Source organism: Gossypium raimondii, chromosome 12 (genome assembly GCF_025698545.1).
Source record: "Gossypium raimondii isolate GPD5lz chromosome 12, ASM2569854v1, whole genome shotgun sequence".
Taxonomy (NCBI): domain Eukaryota; kingdom Viridiplantae; phylum Streptophyta; class Magnoliopsida; order Malvales; family Malvaceae; genus Gossypium; species Gossypium raimondii.
The window spans coordinates 43954478-43975032 of NC_068576.1; the positions used below are offsets into that span (position 1 = coordinate 43954478).

At 33.0% G+C, this 20555-nt stretch overlaps 2 protein-coding genes across 2 annotated transcripts; one reads left to right on the top strand and one right to left on the bottom strand.

The window, feature by feature from the left end:
- The first annotated feature begins 1973 nt into the window (after positions 1-1973).
- On the top strand, positions 1974-3851 carry LOC105764340 (chlorophyll a-b binding protein 7, chloroplastic). The gene is made up of 4 exons (XM_012582873.2): positions 1974-2139; positions 2480-2703; positions 2823-3337; positions 3597-3851. Exons 1-4 carry the CDS (start codon positions 2084-2086, stop codon positions 3612-3614), a joined length of 813 nt encoding a protein of 270 aa, XP_012438327.1. The 5' UTR covers positions 1974-2083; the 3' UTR covers positions 3615-3851.
- A 1235-nt stretch (positions 3852-5086) lies between these two features.
- LOC105764341 (uncharacterized) lies at positions 5087-5705 on the bottom strand. Its single transcript, XM_012582874.2, has one exon. The coding sequence runs from the start codon at positions 5598-5600 to the stop codon at positions 5304-5306; it is 297 nt and encodes a 98-aa protein (XP_012438328.1). The 5' UTR covers positions 5601-5705; the 3' UTR covers positions 5087-5303.
- Positions 5706-20555: the final 14850 nt, after the last annotated feature.

Here is a 20555-nt window from a genome sequence, read left to right on the forward strand (position 1 = left end):
CTTTTAACAATGACTCTTGTTCCTTTCTCCCACACTTCTCAATGATGCTTAAGGATGTAAGGATTGTGACCAAATATTGTGCCATCAGTAATTTATGGATAATAATGATTCAATTTTTTTTTTATAAAAAAAGGTCATAATTAATGTGTATTCTTGTAGTTTTATCACAACTTATCTGAATTAAAAAATTAACTAAATATAATTAAATAATATAAATTCAAACTAAAATAAAATTGAAACGAAATCCAAATTGAATATTAGAGTTTTTCATATTTTAATTTTTGTGAGTCGTAGGGAATCTAAAGGACCCCAAATCTGATCATATATATAATTAGTAGTAGTAATAGACAGCACATGGCTGCCTTTAAGTAAAAAGAAGGGCATGAAAGCCGTGTTCCCTCAGTGAAGGGATTTCCTGTTCCAATCAAACATGCTTTGATATTGTTGGTAGATCTCAAACAATTACTAATTACATTTTGGAGTTATTTGAATGCTGAATAATCACGTTTACTTCCTTAAAAAGAGCTATAACACATTCACATACTCTTTGGGTCAGCCATCCTCATGTGAATAAAAGGAACCCCCCTAACTGTTCGTCAAGCAGATGGGAAAAGTGTGGCCACTTAGATGCTGGTAAGTCTACCAAACTTCTAATACCTGGTCGGTTAACCTTGTGGGGTTGCAAATTGCCGATGATTATGTTGATTACATATAGATTTCAATATCATTTCATTATTCCAAGTAATTGCAGAGAGATTCGAATTTTAAATTTAATAGATATTTTTTAAAAATGGTTGTTTAAATTAATTTGGATGCACCGATTGAATTCTAATATGACGTGAAATTTGGAATTTGGTGAACCTTTAAAGTTGAGATGGTATAAAATTGATGGGATTTGTACTTTTGGGAGATTGCACAAGATTTTCAAAGAGATTTTCCAAGGAAGAAAAAGGAATAGTGTTTTAGGGGGTATAGAAGGCAACAAGCAAGTTGATTGATGGAGACACAGAGAATATGTGGCTGTGGGCCTTAACTTTATCTATATTTCAATCTACACCAATTGGGGGGTTATGATTTTGCCCAAAGACGTGCAGATAAGATCCAATCTGTGCCTTACTGGCATGCTGATTTTTTATTTTTTAACTTTCTTTTCTTACCAAACAATTAAGGATCATTACATCTTTTTCTTTACCATAGAAATAGGTGATATGGATAATAATGAAACGTAAAGGATTTAGCTAACCAGATTTTTGGTTGTCAACTGGGTTGATTTTTCGTTTTTGATCAATGGTTGAGGGTAATTTTAAATGGAGATTGTGAGGCCTGAAAAAAAGGCTGAAAAGTAAGTCCATTGACTGAGAAAAGCAAGGCGGCCTACCTAGCCCAACTGCACTCTAGCTTGTGCTTTTAGGATTAGAGTATGGACTGTTTGGGTTCTAAAAGTTGGGTCACAACCTATTATATAGAGATCATAAGCAGGACAGGTTAATTTTAAAGCCACAGCTTTTTGTCATTTAAAAAAAAAAAACAGGTCACAAATGAAGAGTGTACATGCCCTTTGTTTGACTTGCTTCATATTACCGTTCATATCGATCTAGAAGGTAGAGTTTGATTAATTGAATTTCAATTAAATAAAACTAAACACTTGTAAAGTTCTCAATTCAAAGATTTAAACAATTGTAAAGTTTTCTGACATCCCACCTTTGTTTAAGGAAAAGCCATTTCCCTGGATGACATATAACTAGTACCCAACGATTCTAATATCAAACATGGGGGTAGTGTTATCGTTTAGGACAATGAAACCAGCCTAAGGTACATTGGCATGGATTTTTGTTAGATTTAAGAGCCACACAAACATGCAATGTGAGCCACCAAGTTTGAGATTTTTGCTCCCAATAAGCACAACAAGTGGAGGCAAAGGGGCTTTGATATCAGATTCTGGTTGCCACATGGCAAAGCACTGGCCAATTGGGCATCCACTCTCCTATCCATTATGATAAACCCCCTGGAATACATTAACAGATTTTAATATCCTTGTCTGCCACAAAAACCCCCTCAATTCCCCCACCTCATTGTAGGCAAAATGGCCTCTGTTTGTGCTTCTTCTGCCATTGCAGCCGTTGCCATCTCATCCCCCAGGCAAGCTCTCTTTCCCTTATTATTATCAACCTATTTTCGAACAATATAAACCTATGTTATTCAGAATGAAAGTGAGTGTGGGGATATCTAATTATGTGCCGACATGAATGTCAGAAGAAAAATAGTAACATAGTTAACCATGCTAAATGTCTGCACATGTAAGTGTATTAGAAATGATGAACTGGTAGTTAACCATTTATAAGTGATCATGCTACACTGATCGGATAGGAATTTTCCAGCTATTTACATGTGATAGAATTCTTTGGTTAAAATGGTGTAAACAAAAACTAGAAATAATAGTTGAGGCGATCAGGTTATGATGTGTAAGAAATGTTTACAGTTCCCAGAGGAGTGGATCAGTAGTGAGGACAACAAAGGCTTCTTTCCTTACAGGGAAGAAACTTCGATCAGTCAAAAAGTACACAAAACCAGCAGCAGCCCGAACAGTTCCGGTGTGTGCAGTGGCTGACCCCGACCGACCTCTTTGGTTCCCAGGCAGTACTCCTCCTCCATGGCTCGATGGCAGCCTCCCTGGAGACTTCGGTTTTGATCCTCTAGGCCTTGGTATAATCATGTTTCATCCATTGAATTGAATCAAGTACCTCACAAAGTTAAAATCTTTTTTTTTTCTGTGTGTGTGTGTGTGTAATATAGGGTTGAATTTTATTTTTTATTTTTAACAGGATCAGACCCTGAGACCTTGAGATGGAACGTACAGGCAGAGCTCGTCCATTGCAGATGGGCAATGTTAGGAGCCGCTGGGATTTTCATCCCAGAGTTCCTAACCAAAATTGGCATTTTAAACACTCCATCATGGTACTCTGCTGGAACCGAGGAATACTTCACTGACACCACCACCCTCTTCATCGTTGAGCTTATTTTCATCGGGTGGGCAGAAGGGAGAAGATGGGCTGACATTCTCAAGCCTGGGTGCGTAAACACCGACCCCATCTTCCCTAACAACAAGCTCACGGGCACCGATGTTGGGTACCCTGGTGGGCTGTGGTTCGACCCTCTTGGTTGGGGAACTGGCTCCCCTGAGAAGATCAAGGAATTGAGGACTAAAGAGATCAAGAATGGTCGATTGGCTATGTTGGCGGTAATGGGTGCTTGGTTCCAACACATCTATACTGGCACTGGACCCATTGACAACCTTTTCGACCACCTCGCCGATCCTGGTCACGCCACCATTTTTGCTGTAAGTTCATCCCCTCAAAAACCAATTCCATTTGTAGTGTTTAGTTTCAGTTTGGATAGATTATTCAATTTGAATCGGTTTTGGTTGAATTATTATTCAAGTATATTCTATTTGGTTATGTTTTTGATTCAGAGGTTAAAGCTTTAGGAGTTAAAATTTTAATGCCATATATAGATGCTGTCAAAAAACACCTTTACTTTGAATCAAATTTGTTGTCTTCCTAAGGGTCGGACTAACTGGTGTTGGTTGTCCATGTCAGGCTTTCACTCCCAAGTGAGACAGAATTAAGAGACAACCTTTAAGAGCGATTAAAATGTTGGGATGACAATGATGATCATACCATTCCATACGTTGGAAGAAGAGCGGAAGACTTGTAATGTTGTGGGGGAATGTTTGTATTAGTAGAAACTGTAATGCCTCTGTTTGTATTGTAGATGTTATAGTGATGTACAAATATTTGTGTGGAATTAGATGCAATGAATTTTATTTATTCAGGTTAATCAACATTTATGAACTCCAAAGCCCAACAAATGCTGGTAAATAAATCAGCTTTTCTTTCCTTCATTCATACCTACGTACATACATGCATACAGGGACATGACGGTAGTATTTTTTTATACAATGTGTAGAACTAGATTCCTTTCTCACTATTAAATAAAAGATTAGACGTGTTTCAATCCACGTCCTCTTACTTTAATAAAAATATTGATGTCTACTAACCTAAAACTCAATTAACAAAAAAAAAGCCTTAAAATTCTTTTATATTATAATTTATTTATTTATTAAAAAATAACATTTTAATTATTCCACAACTAAATTTGACTCAATTTATAATATATTAGAAGAACCGTAGCCATTATTAAGAGTAGATTAGGAAATAGCGGGCTTAAGGTGACTGAGAATATTAAGAAATTAGGATGCATGTATTATAGTAGCAATCTGACTTAGTCGCAAAAACCTAGTCCACTATGAAACTTCCTTTACTAAATCAGGTCAGTCATATTATATGCACTTGGACTCTGCCTTGACTTGGTCTCCTCTCTTTCTTTGCTTAAAATTAATAATAATAATAAACAACTGTTATTTCTTTAACAACTTATAACTTAACCGCTAATCAGATGAAATGGAGTGAATGAGCATCCCTCCCTAATATTTGAGACCACTCAGCTAGTCTGTATTATGTGGATACTTGGTCAACAAAAGCATCAGCTTTTCAGCATTAAGATTTAGGCCTATTAGGCCATTTCAATGTCTGTGCCATCATGCATGCCCTGTTAAGTTGCCATGCAACAAATCTTATATTAAGGTTTTCTTCCGTAAAAGAAAACAAATAGTTTAAATAGTAGACATCTATAAATCTTGATTACTAGAGCAACAAGTTTGGCATTCTTGTCCATTGTTATATTCCCCACCAAATGAAATTTAGAAACAACTTCCAATATGCAAACATCCCACAATGTGGTGCATTAGTTTTGCTTCTTAATCTTTCATTCTTCACTTGAATTCGTCAACTTCACTTCACAATATATAAAGAAGAGCAGAAAAAGAACTTTTCAACTATATTTTTTTAATAATTCAAATGCTGATAGGAAGACCCATTTTATATAACTCATGGAATTCGAATTCTTGCCAAGGATGAATTTCTTTACAAATAATTCTCTAATTTCTGAAAAAAGAAGCACTATAATTCTGCATTAAAAAACTAGTTTGCTTAAGCGTAGTTAAAATCATCAAGAAATACCATACAAGTAAGCAAGCTATAAATTCAGTTTGAACTTTGATAAGAATCTGAATAGAGTGATTGCAATACAAGATTTTAAGATGCTAACCTCCCCCATCTCTCTCTTCCACTCTCATATATATATTACACAATAAAATTCCTAAAAATATATATATATAGATAAATTTATAGTAAGCTAAGAGTTTTTACGACTGTCGTGATTCAAGGACAGCAAAATCTCGATAACTAGAAGCTTCGATTGGTTGGTTGACGCACAATGAGTTGGACCGGAATGGGGCGGCCCGTACCTGATCCCCCGCAACTGCTACAAGCCCTGCGACCAGACCCCGAGCAAGTCCGACAGCCGACATCGCCATCCGACCAGCGGGAACAAATACACAAGACACGCCCTGTGCCGTTGCAAGTGGGGCATCTCTGAAACGGTCCGGCCATGGGTTTCTGGTCCATGACCGATTTGACAAACACGGCCCCGGCCAATACACCCAAACCGGTAGCCATCTGGGTCAAAACGATGGGAACCATACCGTCTAAAGATGGATTGTAGGGGAGGGAAGGAAGAGATAGAAGGAAAGAGGAAATTGTGAGATGTTTTTCTTGGTGGGAAGAGTATAAAGGAAAGAAGTGGTGTGGAAATTATACACGTATTCAATGCGTTTTGATTTTTATTTTGACCGGGCAGCCTAGGGCTTGGGCTTGCGGACTGCCTGACGTTGCTTATTTCCCTTCGCTTCTTTGGACATTAAGGACGTCTCCAGATTTTCTTTTTTAAAAGTTATTTTTTCTGGTAAAATATCTAAAAATGCCGTTTTTTATTAAAAAAGTATAAATTTAAGTAGATTTTTTTGAAAATTTACACCGAAATTTTTTCATAACCAACGACTCCCCCCCCCCAATAGCCGTTTAACCCCCCATCGAACGGTTACTCTCTTTTTTTTTGCTATTTTTAAATCTCTAATTCCATTCATTTTTCAAATCAATCTCAACTAATCTTTCTCTCCCATTCTTAAATCTCTCCCAAATTTCTCTCAATTTCCTTCTAATTTTTCAATCAATTTTATTATTAAAATTGTATTAAGGTTTTTAAAATTAATTTTGTATTACAATTTATTTTGTATTTATATTAGTAATGGCAAAATCTCTAATTCATTTGGATGGTGAGCACATTTGGTCGATCAATTATAAATGGTAAGAATTTATTTATATTTAATCTAATTTAATTTAAATATTTTGTTGTTATATTGAAATTTAATATTTTGTATTATATATATATATATATATATATAATTGGAAGATCAGATTTTGGAAACATATATTCGTCTTTAATCAAACCATATTTGAGAGATGTGTGATTTTTACACGTGGCCCGTATGAGTAGGAATGTAAATTGGATGCCACACTTGTAAGCATGTTGGTGGAAATATAGAAACCCTAAACGCACACATTTCATCTTCCATGCGGCGAGTGTACTATCACACTCGAGGACATGTACTTACAACTCAAGTTACCGGTGGATTGGCCAATAGTGACTGGGTCAGTTGTCGCAGCCAATTGAAGAGATGTATGCAAAAAACTTTTAGGGAGGGTTCTAGACACGATTGATGAAACCCGAATAGATATGAATTGGTTGAAAAGAAATTTTGGTGGGCTCAATGCGAAATTGAGTGAAGTTGAAAGAGAACAAAACTCTTGGGCGTACATCCTTACGATCATCAGGGGTCTCCTAATGCCTGATAAATCACAAAATCTTGTCCATTTAAGGTGGCCGCTAAAACTCATGGGCTTTAAAGAAGCGGGCAAACTCATGTACACCATTGTGGCACACATTTTGCTCAACAATATGCTAAATAGATGTAAATATTATATTATATTAAGAAATCTCATAGAAAAGATATGTCCTATATTGTAAGCTTTACTCGGGAATTAATTGGATTTCCCAAACCTCACATAATGAACATTGAACATAAAATCTTAAAGCTCCTTGGACCTCTCCTTATTATTAACTCAAGCTTTCATCTGCCACATTTCCATTATCCTTATATGGTAATTATCTATTAGATTTTCCTATCTCAATAAAAAAAACGTATATGGATGCATTAATAGAGACTTATTTAATCTTTAATTTAGTTTGTAATTAAATTAATTATAATGCAACAAAAAGAATCTAAAATGATATTTTGATTTTTTATAATTTTAATAAATAAAATTATCAAGAGAGAATCTCAAATATAAGATGAAAAATTCAAAAAAAAACTTCTAAGTTAAGATGAAGGCATTATTAGGTGAAGAAAGAACAAGAAAAGGAAGAGTTGTGGAAACCTAAGAGAAAAACGCCATGGAACCTTTTTCAATTTCGACACGTGGGGGTTTTGTGTAAAGAAATCTGGAAATGTGAAAGAAAGAAAGAAGACAAAGTCGTCACCTTTATAAGCCTCCTCAATATTATACTATTGCTTGGATTTTTATGTCTTGCACAACATTTTACTATTTTTATATCCTATTTTATTTTAATTATTATTTTGCTTAAATATGAAAATTGTAATGTAAATACTAGATTGAAGTGGTCATTACGGTTTGATATTGTGAAAATTGTTTGTTTACGCAATTCGATTTCTCTACCTATACGAAGCCTAACACAATTAGTAGTTCTACTATCTTTAATCCACAATGCAATAGGTGATTCACACTCTATCACTCCCTTATATAAAGATCTTACTTTTGTACTTAAATATTAGAACATTCACCTCCCCTGAGAACTTGAGCGGTATACACTCAACAATATTTACAATTCAAACTGCACTTTCTCACAAAATAGTTCCACAATGAACAAATTAGAATGCACTCAATAAGCTCTCATTACAAAACCTAGACAAGCTTCCAAGCATATATAAATTTTGGCTTGCTAACATAAAATCTAAGTTAATACAAAGTAACTCCTTGAAAATAGCTATTATATCAATAACAATCAATCGAATATATCCTCTCCAAAATCAACAACACCACCTCGATCAAATCTTCACATTCCAAGTAGTTAATTGATTCACACGAATCCAAACCAATCTTCCAAATGTCAAGGATTGATTTCTATAGATGCATCAAATTATTTTCAATAAAACAACATATTAACATATCCAAAAAAAATTTTCATTAAATTGTCAAATCAAATAAGACAAGCTTTTTTAATCAATTCAATAGCAGTCTTTAGTTGGCACTGCTGAGTGCCACTCAGTAACTCAATCATTTTGCCTCAACACTTTTTGGTTCATATGTTTTTTTTTTTTCAAATTGGTACGTATGTTTGGTTTCCATTATACAAAATGGTACCCGAAACTAACAATGTTAATTTTTTCTATGTGGTCTAATGAGCATTTGACACGTGACAATGATGAAAAATTATCAAAATAAAATTGTAAAATTATAAAAAATTTATTTTATGTAAAACTTATAATTCTTTTTATCTTCATGTAAAAATATTTTTTTCTATAAAAGTATACTTTGTAAAAATAATATTTATATTTACATAAAATATAATATTATCTAAAAATATTAGAGTATATTTTGTTTAAAGAAAATGATTTTAAAATTGATGAAAAATAGATTTCATTCAAAAGAACATTCGAATGCCAATACGATTTCATGTTTATTAAAAAATATTTTATTTTTAACATGTTCGGCAACTATTTTTAAATGTATATTCAGAAAAGTTATAATTTTGGTGTATGAAAATGTTCTGTTTAAATCTTGAGTTTAAGATAAATGCATTTGAGTAAAAACTCATTTACTAACTATATAATTGGAGGTAATTATGTAACTTTAAACAAAAGAAAAACTTTTAAATTCATCTTGTATCAAATATTCACAAGACAACATTAAAAGTTAACACTATTAGTTTTAGGTAACATTTTGAGTAACAGAAATTTCAAGTTGAAAAAATATATAGGTACCAAAATAAAAATCAAAGAAAAATTATAGGTACCAAAAAGTATATCTATCTTAGAAAAATTAGCACCATTAATTCGGTATTTATTGTGTAATGAAAACCGAACATAAGCACTGTTTGACCAAAAAGAACATAGATACCAAAATGATTATTGAAGTCAATACAAATATCAAAAAGTATATTTATCTAAAATTTACAATATTCATAACCTAAACAAAGTCCCAAAGATGATTATTATGATTATTATAATAATTAGAAGGGTAAACCATGCCAACTTTCCTTAAACTTAATTAACATAATAGTCACTAATGTTATCAGTTATTACATTTTAGTTACTCATCCGTTTGATCACTTAACTTTTAAAATTAACATAATAGTCACTAATGTTATCGAGTTATTACATTTTAGTTACTCATCCGTTAACTTCCGTTAAGGAGATGACCTAACACATTACTTTAAAGAGTTAATAACTAATTTAATCCTTAAACGATAACTAAAATATTATTTTAATATTTTTAAAAAATTAACAATAGTGCTATTTTTAAATCTTAAAATTATGATGAAAATATTAAAAAAATTAAATCCACTACCATTCTTTATCTTTTTTTTTTCTTGAGAAATCAAATCTAGATTTCCATTAAAACAAAATCAAACCCAAGTTGATAAAAGCCACTACTTAGGTTCAAAGAAACTTTTTTTTTTTGCGTGTTTTTTTATAATAAAAAAGAAAGAACTTTTTTTTACCTGCCACTTAAGTGAAGCCTTCCTTTCTAGCCCAAACTACTTAAAGGCTATGTGGAGATGAAACATACAACAGAAGTGAAGCCTTGAGCCAAGGCCTTCCTTTCAAGCCCAAATTACTTACAAGGTTAAGTGGAGATGAGTCATACAAAGGGATGCTGATTACGTAACTCCACAAAGATGACAATTACATAAACCATCTGAAGACTATTTCAATAATTGTTGACCTTTTGCTTCTTTGTTTTACACTCCATTTCTATTCATATGTTGAATTTCATACTTGGTATTTTGATGATACGCTACAAGGAAATCTATTTATTCGATTAATAATTTTTTTATCCAATCCAGTCAACAAACATCAATTATTATTTCATTGAATATTGGTGATGTCAATTTTGAGGGTTGGGTGAAAGATAGGTCAAAGGTGAGCTGTTAGTGATTTGCAAGATGGAAAATTTGTCTAAGTCAACAAAATATAACAAAAGAAAAGTTTATGGAAGGGGTATTCAGCGTACCTGGTCAACGTGGTGAAACTAAATATTTATAGGCTATGTGATACCTCTCTAGAGCTGCTCGGGCTAGTGCCAAGATTCAACCATTTGTACCTGAGCTCTTTGTCGCATATTCTGGATTTTTAGATTCCTACCTTATTGTGTTTTAATAACTTGATTTGCTGGAAATTTATAAAAGCTTCTTGCTCCTACATGAAGGCACAAGGAGGATGTTTTGCGTGAGACATTTTGAGCTGTGTAGGTAAGACACCTTTGTGGGTTTTTAGTGATTGGAAAACCTGCTCATTAGTTGAGCTGTTATGCTTGTGTGGGCATGAGCACGTATGTATTGTTTTTGGGTCTAAGCTTGTGTGTTTTGGGTATTAACAATAGTCTCCTTAACCAGTTAGTTTGTAGCTGCTTTCAAAGTGGCTTGTGAAAGACAAACAATAACTGTTTATTCTGGAATGTCGAGGAAAGGTGACATCTTTTTTAAGGCATTAAGTGCATTAGTTTTAGAGGGAATGTGCCATGATGAAAGGAAAGTTAGGCGTTAATTTCCATTGATGCTGTGAGTTGCAAAATTATAGAAAGACAGTAAGGAAGTGCCATCTGCCCAAGTCATGTAGTTGCATTACAATTATATGCTTCATTCGTGAGGCCCTCTGCATTCATTTAAACAATCGTCGTTTCAAGAAAGGCATACATTTATAAGACACTCATTTGCCAACTCTGTGGCTCACTTGCCACAAAGTTGTGAATCAACGAACACATCCCAGTGCTGAGCTTTTAGGGCATGAGCTAACTCCAATCTAGCTAAAAGTGTTCCATATTCTGCAACGCTATTTGTTGCTGGGAAGGAAAGGATTAGATAATAATGCCACTCGTGACCTATTGGGTCGATCAACACTATTCCAATACTCTTTTTAACGGATGATCCATCTGTGTAGAGTATGCAAGTATCTGTAGAGGGATTTACGGAATCACTTAAAATAGGCACGAAAATGGCAGTTGCTGTGTATTAAGATCATACCAAAAAATATTCCTTTCATATTCATTAATGAGAAACCATGCAATATTTAATACAGTGCTGGAGAATACAACTGAACTAACTGTAACTACTAATTGATCAACTAACTATTAACTATTCTAATTGACTTCTGTTGCTAACTCATTATTCCTAACATTCCTCGTACTACTCAACCTTCTCTCCTCGTCATTGCGAGGAACAACCTTAAGTCGAGTTCAAAACTTATGAAATAATTCTGCAGATAATGGTTTTGTCAACACATCTGCAACCTGGTCATGACTTGGAACATGTCCAACTTGAAATGGTCCTTGAGCAACCTTCTCTCGGATGAAAAACGGATCTAGTTCAACATGTTTGAACTTTGAATGCATTACCGGATTCCCATCAACTGCCACAACAGCTGAGCTATCACACCAGACCAATGATTTGCCCTTAGGAGTGACACCTAACTCAGACAAAAGAGACTGAATCCAAATCATTTCAGTAGTGACATGAGCAAGGCTGCGATACTCTGCCTCTGCTGTAGAACGTGAGACAACCTGTTGCTTTCTCGAACCCTAGGAAATAGGACTTCCTCCAAGAAAAACACAATAACCAAATGTGGAACGACGATCATCGCTGTCAGCTCCCCAGCTTGCATCAGAGAACCCTTCAAGAAAAAGTTTTGAACTCCGAGTAAACTTGATACCATGGTCCAAGGTCCCTTTCAAATATCGCAAAATTCGTTTAATAGCTTTAAAGTGCTAATCTAATGGTTTATGCATGTATTGACATACTTTATTAACAAAGAATGCTATATCCGGCCTGGTTATGACTACATACTGCAATGCACCAACTAAGCTCCTCTATAGTTGTGTATCTTCAATAGGATTACCTTCATTAGCTGTCAAATAGCAAGTTGTTGTCATAGGTGTTGGCGAACCATTTGATCTGTCTATAGACGCACGCGCAAGAAGATCAAGTACATATTTTCTTTGATTGAGGAAAACCCCATCCATAGTATAGTTGAGTTCAATGCCTAAGAAGTAACTCAACCTCCCCAAATCTTTGAGAGAAAATTGAATACCAAGTTGTTTAACAAAGCTGTCTATTTCTTGTGAATTCGTCCGAGTCACAATTATGTCGTCGACATAGACAAGAACATATAGGAGTTGAGACCCTGATCGACGAACAAATAGAGAATTATCAACTTTTGAACTAGCAAACTGCGTATTTTCAAAGAAACTTCTGAGTTTGTGAAACCATGCTCGTAGTGCCTGCTTAAGCCCATAGAGCACCTTCTTCAGTCGACAGACCAACTGTTGACCACTAGGACCTTGTTGTTCAAACCTTGGTGGTTGTAACATGTATATTTCTTCTTGCAAATCTCCATTGAGGAAAGCATTATTTATATCAACTTGGCAAAGAGACCAGCCCATAGAGACTGCTAAGGCTAGGACTACCCGAATGGTTGTTAGCTTGACAACCAGACTGAAAGTCTCTTGAAAATCAACCCCAGCCTCCTGAAGATAGCCTTTGACAACCAACCTACCTTTATACCAAGCAACAGATCCATCCGCATGTCGTTTGACTTTGAAAATCCACTTGTATCCTACAGCTCTACGCCCTTCAGGTAATGGAACAAGATCCCAGGTATGATTCACAATCAAAGCCTGATATTCAGTGTGAGCTGCAGCTGACCATACAGGACTTTGAAAAGCTTCAAGAATAGAGGCAGGCTCATTTTCTGTTAGAACTGTGGCAAACACCTTAGGTTTGAAGATCCCACTTTTGGATCGAGTTTGCATTGAATGAACATTCATAGGCATAATAGTCTGTCCAAGAGAAGAAGATTGAAGAACTGCAGCTGAAGTATCATTTGATGATGCACACCCAGTCTCATTCGATGGTGTTGACTGCTGGCCAAGAGAAGTAAATTGAAGAGCTGCAGAACCTATTGTTGGTGAACACCCAGTCTCATGTGATGGTGCTGACTGCCTACTAAACAATTCCATAGGAGAGGAAACACCATGATCGAAGATTGGAGAATTAGAAGAAGAAGACCCTATATCAACCACCATAGGAAGAATAGACTTGTGATAAAAAAAATCAGCTTGCACAGACTTAGAGTGAAAGAAAACTCCAATTCGAAATGGAAAAAGTTCTTTATGACTTGTAGCAACTCCAAGAAAAACACACTGTCGAGATCGAAATTGTAGCTTGTGATTCTAATATGGCTTTAAATTGGGAAAACAAGCACAACCAAAAACTTTAAGATGAGAATATATAGGCTGAGTCTTGTACAGTACCTCATATAGACTTTTCTTCTAAAGAACAGGAGTGGGAAGTCTGTTTATCAAGTGAACAGCATGAGCAAACGCATGAGACCAGAAAGTCAATGGTAATGAAGCCTGCGCAAGAAGTGTTAGCCCCATGTCAACGATGTGTCTATGCTTTCTTTCGACTACCCCATTCTGCTCAGAAGTGTGAGGGCAAGTAACTCGATGTTGAATACCAAGCCGAGACAATTCCTTGGATACGGACCGATACTCACCTCCATAATCGATTTGTAGTCATTTAATAGAGCAGCCAAATTGAACTTGAACCATGGAATGAAGCATAAAAAAACACTTGAAGACTTTGGATTGGACGAAATATACCCAAGTGTATCTACTATGCATATCCACAAAAGAAACATAATAAGCACAACCATTCGATTTTATATGAGTAGGACCCTAAACATCCGATTCCACTAAATCAAAAGGTAACGAATATAAGGTTGTCGATGGGTGAAAAGGCAGTTTATGTGTTTTGCCTAACTGACAAGCTAAACAATAAAACCACAGATCACTTCGTGGAAAAGAAACATTACAAGTACGCAAAATATCCATAAGAACATTGTTACAAGGGTGTCCTAGTCAATTGTGCCATACTGTAAGTGAAGACAGACTTTGAGCTGCATATAACTCCGGCACACGAGACTGACTCGACAAACTACCACTATTTGAGAGCACCCGAGAAGTGTCAAACTTGTAGAAACCATCATGCATGCGACCCACTAGTAGTGTCCTCCTGGTTAGAATATCCTTCACAAAATAAAACAATGGATGAAATTCAAAATATACAGCATTATCCCTGGCAAATTGACCAACAGATAGCAAATTCTTGCAAATGTCATGCTATTAAACCCTTGTGCATTATCTGCTCCTTCAACATTAGAGGAATGACGAGGTGTACCACCAGTAGGCATTGTCTCATCTGCCATGAGAAAACAAGAAAGAAAAACTAGCAAGCTACCCCAAGAGAATTTCTAGCTCTGATACCATATTAAGATCATATTAGAAAATATTCCTTTCATATTCATTAATGAGAAACCATGCAGTATTTAATACAGTGTTGGAGAATACAACTGAACTAACTGTAAATACTAACTGATCAACTAACTATTAACTATTCTAACTGACTTCTGTTGCTGACTCATTATTCCTAACACTGTGAATTGTTCTGTTGTGGTGGCGTTTTTCCAAGAAAGTACATTCAATGACAAAATCTACTAGTTCCTGAACCTTGATGGCTCGTTACGATTGATAAGTGAGCCTAAACTCACTAAATGTTCTGCAATGCTCGACTAACATATTAAATAGGCTACTGTGCACCATTAGATACTTTGATTAATACTATCTGATGTGAATAAATACAAAAAGAGTGGTATGGATCCTAAATATGCCTTACGCTCATCAAACGTTTTCATTTGAACTTTTTTGCATGTCGCAGATATGGAAAGAACAGTTAAGCATTTGTTGGCAGAATTTGAAAAGAAATTGCTCAAAGTTGTCGCTCTTCTTGTGAAGTGTTGTTAATCTTTGATTGCAGTGGGAGGTTCCATGTAAACTATGGCCAGGGGCGTAACTAGCCCCCTAAAATAGAAAATTTTTCATTTAGGCCCTTTATAATTTTTAAAATTTTAAATTAGTAAAGTTAAAATTGTACTTTGTCCCCTTAAAAATGATAATAATTTGATTTAATCCTTTAAAAATTACAAAGATATAGATTATTAAAATGATGAAATTACATTTTTACTATCGTAAAAATTACAATTTAATTTCGACCCTTAAAAAGATTTTCTGATTTCGCCCCTGAGTATGGCTTGTACTTTTGCAAAGTTTAATCGTAATTAGTATCTCCCCTACATGCCAAAGTTGTGACTAAGTGTTGTTGTATTGAGTTTTTTTTTTTCTCAAAGTATCTACTAGAGCGAATCTAGTAATTAATCTTCCGTATTCTGCAAGCCAAATAAAGGGTATTAAGTTTCTTTTAATTAGCATATCATCCACATAAATTTGGAAAATGGATCCAATAAATATATTATTCATTAATCTCTGGTATTGAGCCTCACCCATTTTTAATCTAAATGGCTCTACAACGTAGCAATATATTCCATATTTTGTCACAAAGGATGGTTTTTTTATTGATCTATGATCCATACAGATTTGGTAATTGTGTCCTAAGAATGCATCCATGAAGCTAAAAAATGGTATCCTGCAACTATGACAAATGATGCAAAACATGTAAAAAGTTGACATAAGAATTAAGATTAAAACATAATTTTCTTTGTTTAAATATGCCAAACATCTATGTTTTCTTTTGAAACAATTATAAAAAAGCTAAAGTAATTTTTTTAGCCCATAACATTTATAACTTTTGTTAAATTCATTTTTACTCTTTAAAAGGACATAATTTTTTTAAACAATTGTTTTTTTTTAAAAAGAGTATATATGAAAAATAAAATTGACAATTGTGAAAACATTTAAAAATTATGAAAAATATAAAAGTTTAAAAATTCAAAATTATGTTATTTACTCCTTAAATGACAATTAGAGGTGTCATGGTCTGAATAACCATCCCGACTTAATTAACTTGACCCACTTTAGTTGGGCTTAGACTTATATTAAAGATATAAAAAAATTATACTAATATTAACTTATTTTTATAATTAAATTTAATATTTTATTATTATTTTTAAGCAACAAAATTGGTCATTTAGGCAGGTCAAACCTAGGCTCATTTTTTTAAAAATCGGCCCTCCCATGAACACCTCTACTAATAATAAGATCTCTTGCAAGTTATTCGTTTGGTCTATAATAAATCAGGTTTGAGTAAGCATTTTTAATTTAATTCAAATAATTTATACCATAAAAATTAATTTAATTATAAAGTAATAAAATATTGGTGTAAAATAATTTTAAATAATGATACCAACTGCAAATCAATTTATTAAATTTATTTTTATATAGTGTATTTTGAAGAACAAGTTTATACAATATATTAAATTTAATTCAAACCAATTTAGAGTTTGTATCATTAACTAAAAATGATTTTACATTAATATTTTATATATTTTATAATTAAATTTAAATAAAAATATTTTTATAATTTAATTAATTAAATTAAAAAATATTTGTCCAAATTTGATTTAATATGAATTAAACGAATCGCTCAAATTTTGAAAAACTTATTACAATTGAATGATTAAATAACACATTTTTAAATTTTAGGAACTGTTTAATTTTCATAATTTTTAAAAATTTAAAATTGATTTGTTAAAAGAATGCCCTTTAATAAATTAAATTAAATTTTATTTTTATAAAAATATAAAAAACCTAAAACGTTAAATGCTAAAATGAAAATTTTATCCTTAGATTAAAAATATATTGTTCTTTACAGGAAAATTAAACCATCATGTTTTAAATTGAAAGGAAATTACAAATATATATTATTTAATGTTAAAATAATATGTTTTAGCCTAGTATTAATATTTTTTTGTTTTCCTGTCCATTATATAGTTGGGAGTTGTTGATGATATTCTACATAAGTAATTTCGTGCAATCATCAAAATAGGCGTGTTGAATGTGGATTACGGAACTAAATACTTATTTTATTATGATAGGTTAAATACACCCAAAATAGCTTAAGAATATTTTAAGTATTGTTTAGCTTTTGCTTGTGTAAGTAACTCTATTTCTATTCATTCACAATAATTGCTGAATTCCATTAAACTCACACCTTATTCATCAATTCTAACCCAAACTGCATTATCCTTTTGGTTTATTCAATTAATTTATGTGAGTGACACAATATGCAACTTATTTAATCTACAAAATGGTATCTAAATTATACCCTCTTTTTTATCTTGTTATCTAAATTTTCTATCTAAATAATTCTTTTTCTTGAGTTACATTTAAAAATAAGCTTAAATTACAAATTAATACCTAAACTATGCCCTTTTTTTTCTCTTTCCATACTTAAATATATTTTTGTCACAAGTGGTACCAAAACTACTTTTTTTCTCAAGTTGGTACCTCTATTAGTTCAATCCTTAATCAATCAAGGTTTTTAAAACTGAACTGGTCAAATTGCCAATTCTCGATCTAATCAATTTGTTCAATTCAATCAAATGAATTATTAAAAATTCATAAAAATAAAAAAGTATTAAAAAAATTGGTTCAATCTTTATCTTCGAAACAGTACCTTGGTTGATTTCCAGTCGAACTAATTCAACCAACCAATCCGTTCTAATTTTGAAAAGATTGATTTTGATCAATAAAAGAACTTTTTCGATCTCGTCAAGTTAAGCAAGCAAGCAATGAAGTTTGAAAATAGAATTAATCGCTAGCATCTTGATTTTGGAGGACAAGTTTCAAGCATTGTTGACATTGCTTGATATATTATAAAGAAAGAATTAGAAAAAAAATGAAAAAATTGATGAGAGAGAAAGAGAAGGTAAAAGAAAAGCATAAAATAAAAAGAATAAAAAAATTAAAAGTTTTGATGAAGTGGGCTTGAATCTTTTAATGAATACAATATTTTGGTATAAAATAGGTAGGAATAATAGTTTAGCCACCAATTATGACAAAAAAATATTTAGGTATCAACTTGAGAAAAAAATATAGTTTAAGTACTAATTTGTAAATTAAATCTGTTTTTTAAATAGACTTAATAATCTAACAAATGGAGGTGTCAATTTAAAAAATAAAATTGACCAAAATATTTAAATACCAGCTTAAAAAAAAAACAGTTGTGTGGGCATATGCACGTCAGCTGAGCTAATAATCATTTAGTTAAATCCTGCCGTAATTAATTAAACTGCTATGCTAATGACTTTGGACAATTTCTTATAATCACTTATAATGGAATTATTGGTTTTCCAGAAAAAATATAAATTGAGTAATTTTCAAATTAAAGAAGTCCCATCATTATAAACTCAATCATTGAGTTTTAGACAAATTCAAATTAGGAAATTGGATTAGCCTAATCAAAGTTTTAACGTTTCTTAATAAAAGAAATTATGTATTCTATTATTTAAGTTACTCTCTTTATTTTAATAAAACCATTTAAAAATATATAATGAAATTTAAATTCACAACCAATTGAATTAGTAAAATCTTAGATTTTTTCATGCGTTTCATATATTTTTATTTTAATATGTACAATTTTGTAATCTCCCTAACCCGGCTTAAACGTTAAACCCGAATTCGGGAGATTATATTGGCCACCGAGATGACCCACTAAGCTGGAGGAGTTTATAAAATAGTCGTTTTAAAACATTTGTTTGACTTTAGAGAAAATTTAGTGTATTTTCGAAAAACTTAGTGTTTTACCACCTTTCTTACGAAATAATATAATTAATTCAAAACCGGTTGATTTGTATCTACTCGTTTAAAAACTCATTTCTCATCAATTCAGCGGAAAAAGTGATACTAGCTTAGATTTAACGAAAACCATGTTTCATGCATTATATAATGAAATAAAACTCAAGCATTAATAGCCTAAATATACTATGCATGCCCTAAATAATCCCAAAACTAAGTCTCGTGCCACAATTTAAAATAAAACACTACAGTTTATAAATAATAAGAACCATAAATAATAATGGGCAAATATGAAAAATATTAATATAATTTCAATCCAAGCTGGGCCCTCCAATTTGTCGGTTCTGCATCCTAACCTGGTGGGTTATCTGTAAAGATGTAAAGTAAAGGGGAGTAAACTATAAAGCTCAATGTGAGTTCATTCACAAGAAAACTGAAACAATACTGCATGCAAAGCATGTGGGTTAGCAATTCTGAGAATAAACACAATCATAAAGCACTTTAGATTAACTGTTTATTATCCCATCACTTCACTACACTATTTCAGAAAAAGACAGTTTCAAATGCACAAGCTAATGTATAACAATATAAGTTCAATTTATTAGAAAGGTTCTACACACCTTACTTATGAGTTCCCTAGAACTCATCTACCATATCACTCCAGGTTTGTAGATAAACCACCGCTGATTTGTAGATAACTACCACTTGTTATGGATACACAATGTAACTGCAGATAAAAGTTGCCACTAAATTTATAAAAAGTGTAGGTGAACCACAAGTATTTTTGGATAAAAACATTTGCTCTGAGTTGCCATTTGGTTTGAGATCGAACCACAATTTGTAGTTACTGCCACTTGTTGTGAGTGCATAACATATTTGTAGATTAAACGAACTGCCACTAGGTTTGTGGATAAACCACCACTTGTTTGCGGATTATTAAACTGACACTCTTCCTTCGTACAAATCATCCCGCCCCATGCAATGCGATATGACATACTTCATAACATAATAATGCAAAAATTCGTAGGCATGCTTAACACTTATTCCGTTCAACACTAGCAATAGACATGTTCATCAAGTATTCAATGGGGCGATAGCAGTAATAAGACTTAACAATTTATCAATAATACTTTAACATTAATCAAGTTTAATAACACGTGTTAATTCATGGCATCATAATGATTCACCTAATCAATATCGCTAAACGTATTATAATAGTGATCATTCAAGCATATAAATTATAAATTTCCGTATAAACACTAATTCAATGCTCAATTAAGTGCACAAAAACTCCTAGGAACACTTCAAGGATCAAGTAAGGACTAAAATGAACAAAACATAAATTTCTGGGCAAAACTGTAAAACAATGGCACATGGCTGTGTGGTCAAACCGTGTGGAAGGGTTACACGGTTGTGTAACTGGCTGTGGCCATGTGGAACACGCAAAATTAGACTACAGAAGAGACATAGTCATGTGGTTCATGAATTACACTAGGGTTTTAGGGCACATGGTCGTGTGAGGGGTTGTGTGGTCTACACGCCCATGTTGCTCTATTCCTAAACACAGCTTTGCCTCGATTCACTTGTAAAAGAACACGCACCTATCATCGGGATCTCGAGCAACGTTCCTTACGTTCAAATCTGATCTAG

What these genes read in the sequence shown, in the direction of transcription:
- LOC105764340 (XM_012582873.2), top strand. Translation starts at nt 2,084, where the DNA reads ATGGCCTCTGTTTGTGCTTCTTCTGCCATTGCAGCCGTTGCCATCTCA. An exon ending in GTTGCCATCTCATCCCCCAG is followed by an intron (nt 2,140 to 2,479) that starts GCAAGCTCTCTT and finishes AAATGTTTACAG; the next exon opens with TTCCCAGAGGAGTGGATCAG. An exon ending in TTTTGATCCTCTAGGCCTTG is followed by an intron (nt 2,704 to 2,822) that starts GTATAATCATGT and finishes TATTTTTAACAG; the next exon opens with GATCAGACCCTGAGACCTTG.
- LOC105764341 (XM_012582874.2), bottom strand. Translation starts at nt 5,600, where the DNA reads ATGGTTCCCATCGTTTTGACCCAGATGGCTACCGGTTTGGGTGTATTG.